The sequence below is a fragment of the Hypanus sabinus genome, chromosome 8, assembly GCF_030144855.1.
Source record: "Hypanus sabinus isolate sHypSab1 chromosome 8, sHypSab1.hap1, whole genome shotgun sequence".
NCBI classification, from domain to species: Eukaryota; Metazoa; Chordata; class Chondrichthyes; order Myliobatiformes; family Dasyatidae; genus Hypanus; species Hypanus sabinus.
The window spans coordinates 146,718,679-146,724,678 of NC_082713.1; the positions used below are offsets into that span (position 1 = coordinate 146,718,679).

The 6,000-nt window shown below is 40.6% G+C and overlaps 1 protein-coding gene across 2 annotated transcripts in view; it reads left to right on the forward strand.

Moving 5' to 3' along the window:
* The window catches only part of slc13a4 (solute carrier family 13 member 4), an 83,437-nt gene extending 78,086 nt beyond the window's left edge, over positions 1 to 5,351 (forward strand). For both annotated transcript variants that reach the window (XM_059978190.1, XM_059978191.1), the window contains one exon: positions 2,159 to 5,351. In XM_059978190.1, coding sequence (XP_059834173.1) covers positions 2,159 to 2,296 — 138 coding nt within the window. In that variant the 3' untranslated portion in view covers positions 2,297 to 5,351. The remainder of the gene's footprint in view (positions 1 to 2,158) is intronic.
* The last annotated feature ends 649 nt before the right edge of the window (positions 5,352 to 6,000 follow it).

Genomic DNA, 6,000 nt, shown 5'->3' on the forward strand with positions numbered 1-6,000 from the left:
CTTTCAATTTTGATACTGGCCCCCCGTTACATTTTAACTCATCCCACTGAATGCAATTATGCCCTATGATTTTCCTGTCATTCCTCATAGTGTCATTACACACTGTATCTGGTTGTACAGCATACCAACTGCCCCTTCCTCAGCCTCATCTCTCCGGTTCCCATCACCGCGGTTTAAACTCTTCCCAGCAACACTAGCAAAGCTGCCCGCAAGGATATGTGTCCCCTTCCAGTTTGGGTGTGACCCATCCTTTTTTGTATAGGTCATACTTTCCCCAGAAGGGATTCCAGTGATCCAGAAATCTGTAGCTCTCCCCCCTTCATCAATACCACACACTCATCTGCCTAATCATCCTATTCTTACTCCCAGTGGCACAGGCAACAATACATAGATTACTACCCTGGAGATCCGACTTTTCAGTTCTCTGCCTAACTCTTTATATTTTTTCTTCAGGACCCCCTCCCTTTTCCTATCTATGTCATTGGTACCAATACACACCACGACTTCTGGCTGTTTACCCTTCCCTTTTAGGATACCATTGACCCGATCGGAGACATCCCTGACTCTGGCACCTCGGAGGCAAACTGGTGTCTCAATCACGTCCACAGTATCTCCTGTATTTAATCTAACTAAGGAATCCGCTGTCAATATTCAGTGCCGGAGACCTAGTCGCTATGGCATTCCCATGGTATGGCATTTTCACCTCAGCAATATCCAAAGCAGTGTATGTGTAATTGAGGGGACTGGCCACAGGGGTACTCTGCACTGCTTGCCTAGTCCCTTTTCCTCTCTTGAGAGTCACCCAGGTACCTGCCTCCTGCAGTTTAGGGGTGGCTACCTCCCTGTAACTCCTACCTATCACCTCCTTATTTCCCCATATGTGCCAAAGGCCAATCAGCTGAAGCTCCAGTCTCTGTCTCTAAGGAGCTGCAGTTCGGTGCACTTCATACGGATGTAGTTATCAGGGAGATTTGGAGATCTCCCAGAGTTCCCACATCTCACAAAGAGCATGCCATATCACCAGACCCATTCTCAGCACGCTAGCCATGTACCAACAGAGAAAAAAAACTTAGAAACTCCTTAGGACCTCCAACTGCCTAAACCTTTCGAGCCAAAGCTGGACCACTCCGACACTGCCCCACTCCAATGTGGCCACTCTGCTCACACCTCCTGGCTTTTTATTGGTTCTGCACTGACTGAAGCCTGCCGAACAAGAGTCAAAAAGTATCCAAGCTCTTTTTAAAACTTGCATTACATAACGAACAAACCACCTCTCGCGATGACTGCAGCCTGCCAAAAAACACCAAAATGCATAAACAAAGTGCAAATAAAAAAGTGCTAAAATAATAAGTTGTAGAGTCCTTGAAAGTGATTTTATAGATTTTGGAATCAGTTCAAGGTGTTCAGACCTATGGCTTCTATATCTCTTGCCTGATAGTAATAGTGGTGAGAGAAGAGCATGAACTTGTACTCAGGTCCATTGTAATCCTTTGCTTCAACAAGTCAGCTTGCCATCTGTACCAACAGCAAGAAGCTGTAGCAATGTAAAAAGCTGGAGGAACTCAGCAAGTGGACAGTTGAAGTTTCTGGCCAAGACCCTTAAATGGAATTTGCATGCCCAAATTTGTATTCTAGATCTTGTGCTCAGGGCCTTTGGCTGGGACATGCAGAAAGCCAACAGTCCACTATTGATTCAAAGGGCTGATGTGCTAGCAATAATTACCCTGAGTAATGAGAGTTTTTCCAATAGGAACAATGTGTGCAAGTTATATGCCTGTGTTCTAACAGGATGTGAACAGTGCACACAACTACATTTGCATGTAATTGCTTTTGGCTATCCTGAACACAACTACTTGTGTAATGGCTCAACCAGCAGGCACCTAGGTTAAATGGTGAATGGCTTTTAGCCCCGTGTCTGTGTACTGTTGTTTCTGTTACCTCTGATTTCACACTGCTTGTTCATTCAGTGTGCAGTATGTACACACAGAGGGAGAACTCCGAACTGATCTCACTAGTGACGATACTTGTTGTCAGTGTGGGTTGCAAGCTGAATCTACTCCGACTCAGAATCTGGTGACTTTTGACTTGAGGTCTGAATAGTGAATTAAATGTTTTCCCAGGATGGAGCCTATACTAAAGTCCCGCTTCTGTGTTGCAGGTGAAAGCTGGCTTTGGCGTGAACGTGATCGGGGTGGTTGCTGTGATGCTGGCCATCAGCACCTGGGGATTTCCTCTCTTCCAGCTGGATCAGTTCCCAAAATGGATCCCAGCCAGCAACACAACAAGAGGCCTTTAGTCATGAGATGTGGAACCAGAGGTACAAGGAGAGTGCAAAGCAGACTGGGAAACATTTGATTATTGGTGGCCAACTAAAGAAGGGATCCAATGCAGCAAGAATCATTACCCCAGAATACATGATTCAGGAGTGCAAGGTGGAACCCATTCTGACTTGGCAGCTTTCAAATCAGGAGCATTTGTTTTAGCTGTTTGAGGATTTTTCAGGGTTTGTTTTTATTCTGTCTTTGGGAAATATTCTTTTGGGCATGGAATTTTTAAAGTTTGTTACAAAAAAATATTTTTTTGCTATTTCTTCCAAAGGCTATGGTTCCTACAAAAATTATCCTATTGCCTTTAGCAATTCCTAGGCAGCAGGCAGATCAATCATCATGTAAGATCAAGGCAAATGAGTGGCCAGTTTAGCCTTTCAAGCCATACTGGATCATAGTCGTCCAACAAGGTTTGCTTGATGACAATTAGGAGCAAGAACCTTGGTGATTTTTCACTTTCAAACCTCAAAACGAGTTGATCATTATTTTTACCACCACTAAACCTTCAGAGCTATCAGTCTCGAACTGCAACGGTTATATTTGGTTCTGTACCACACTTTGCTGCCACTTTTGATTTGTTATCTTTTACTGATGGAGCAAATGGCTTTTATTCGCAATGGATGAAAGTGCTAATTATTCCCTATTGAAGAGTTTGTCACCGCGAGTCCAGATTCCTGAAATGATTTGTATAGTGTATGAGGGTCAGCCTAACATGCATGCATTATAGAAGTTTTCATAACATTTCAGAGAATGTTGGCAAGGACACTGGCTATGAGAGAGAGAAGCCACCCTTTCTCACAGTACTACTGTCTCCCTGTTGAAGGTGGTTTTGCAGTGCACACACTGGACTGTCATTAGATTCAGAGCTGACAAACTGTTTCAGATTTGGTCATTGTATCAATAGATGATGTCTGATGGCAAATTTTGTCAGAGCATAACTTCTCTCAAAGTCCTTCTGTGCAACAACAAGGCCATGCCACTGCAGATCCAAGATTGTGGTATTTCTCAAAATTATTGATTTGTTTGTCTTTGCTTTTTTAAAAAAAAATCAGACTAAAGTAATGAATAAACATGTAGTACAAACTGCAGTTGCCATTGCAGTCATAAGCGTTGGGACAATTTTATTAATGTACCTCAGTTCATAATGGCTATAGCATAATTTTAATTTATGGATAATGGAAGACTAGCTAATGAAATGCAAATGATTCATATCTTCAATGTGAAGGTCAATTTTCTGTATTAGTTTTAATGCAAAATGAGTCTTAGATTTTTCTCCATTTGGACAGAGCACAAAATGGCCTCTTACACTCAAAGTACATTTGGAGCAGTAATTTCATAAAACTGGCTTGAACAAAGATTTGGAAGATGGGTTATTGGTCTAGTAGAGATGGCGTTTCAAAGCTGTGCCTGAGGCAGAGTGTTGAGAGTAAAGCAAAGGCATAAGTATTGGGGGAGCATATCTAACTCAGTTCCTTAAAATACAGAGCCTTTTCATTCTTTAGTACTAATATGTTTCCATCATTCTAATGTATTTAAGATTTACTTACGAAATATGAGAGTTTTGGGCTGTAAAGTCTTGAAGCTCCTAATCACTGAGAAGCAGCTGTGCACTTAGCTGTTAAGGTGTACTCAGGAAGCAAGAGAACATATCCTCTCCAGTTTAATCTTTCTAAAAACTTTTGCTGGACAAAAATTTAAGGAAATTTTACTTAAAGATATCCTATCTCACCAAGAAAAAGTAGTTCCATTGCTCTCCCAATTCCATCAAATGGCAGCATGTATATCTCCTTGCCAAAAGGACAGCTTCAATAAACTGAATTATTAATCAGCAAATATATATTGGTGACTTATTAGTCAGCACCTGTATATTGGAGAAATAAGCAACAAATAATAAGCAAGCAAGTTGACTGGACACCATTGTTACAGAGTCAAATTATTGTGTCAGAGTTATCTGGGCTGCTGCAGGTCACCATGTACAAAATGAGCTCCAGTGAGTGTTCTATTTACGTAACACCTTACAGGTTAGCTACAAGCATTGCTTGTGAAGCTCCTGCTACTTCCAATTCTAGCTTACTCTCTGCCAACATTGTTAATTAAGGGCAGGAACCGATTATTTCACAATGTTCTAAGTAGTTGAGGTGGCTGCCAATAGTTTTAATTCACCCCTCAGCTCTAATTCCCGACTCATCAGAAAGGATAAAAGGTTTTATTTGCTGTTAGTTCCCCAGAAGTAAACCTCTCCATGAGCTCACTGCTTCAGATCTGCACATAGTATCACGAGTGTGTTACTGTGATGTTAAATCTGCCTTGTTTGCCAAAGAGGATCTTGAGTGTGACAATGAAGTCCATTATCCCAAAAGACCTGTGTCTGCAGTATCTTTAGTGAAAGTTAAAGGACTCATTGTACTCCTGGCCCACAGTGGATATTGTTCATTCTGCAGAGTTGATCTTTTCATTTTTTAATAGCCTTGAATACAAGGTCCCTCACCGCTGCACTGAAACATTGGTTCTATAGAGCAGCTTGCCACACTTCGCCATAGATTCAGCAGTAGAACCAGAGGAGCCACCTTTATTCCTTCCATTCATGTGCTCTTTCCATCCCTTCAAACTCCCCAGACTGCATAATAATAAAAAAAGAAAATAATCATCTTTGGCCACTAAGTGCTAAATGTCAATGGGTATTTCAGCCACTGGTTGCATAGACCTTTTCCATAGTCTGTCCTTTAAGTTATGTGGAACTAAATTCTGGGAATGGGATAACGAGACCAGTGTTTTCACATCAAATTAGTGCTACTGACCATAGGGAGATCTCTCTCTCCACGGATTCCACTGTTCTTCCTTACATCAAAAAAAAGCGTCTCCTGGAAATTCAAAATTTGCTTTTTCTCCTGAATACGCGATTCTGCCGTAGGAATGTAAATTGAAACTGGAATAAAGGAGCCAAAGCACCCTGCTCTCTTTGAAATTTGCACATGATTTCTTTATTTTTTTGGAAGCTCAATAAAGATCTGTAATTGCAAACTATCCTTCAGTTTGGACATTTGTTGATCTACAACCATCACATGAATGGTGTGATTGGATGTGTGAATGTACAGATTGTTTGACTGATGCTCCTCACCTCACCTTTAGGGTATTACTGCTGATTAAGCTCTTTGTTCCAATATGTACACTATATTAAGCTTAAAGGTGGTTGCTTCCTATTTGATTTTGTGCAAGGTAATGAGCAGACTCATGTTTAAGTTTTGAAGACTTCATAAAGAATGAATGCATGAATCAATAAAATGAACATTCAATATTCTGTTATTAAATATTTGCATGAAAATAGAGCGTCAGACATTGATGATTAAATGTCAAACACCACAGGTATCCTTTATGTCTGGATTTCTGTGGTGAATTTTATCAATGAACCTGACAATAGGGATTCTAATTTACTGCTGTAGAGTAATTGCACTCAGATTGCTTCTGAAGTGATGTTGGTTGGCTGCCATTCAGATTGCCCTGAAAACATTTGCATAACAGTGTATAAAATCTACCATAACCCAGTGCACTCAAACAAAGAAAAAGAACCTATTTTCTTTCTGCAAGTAAATTATAATGATTTTACAATTCTGATCTAGAGTTGTGTGTTTTTTTGTAAATACATCTGAAAATAGGTTTATAAATAAAAGTACAT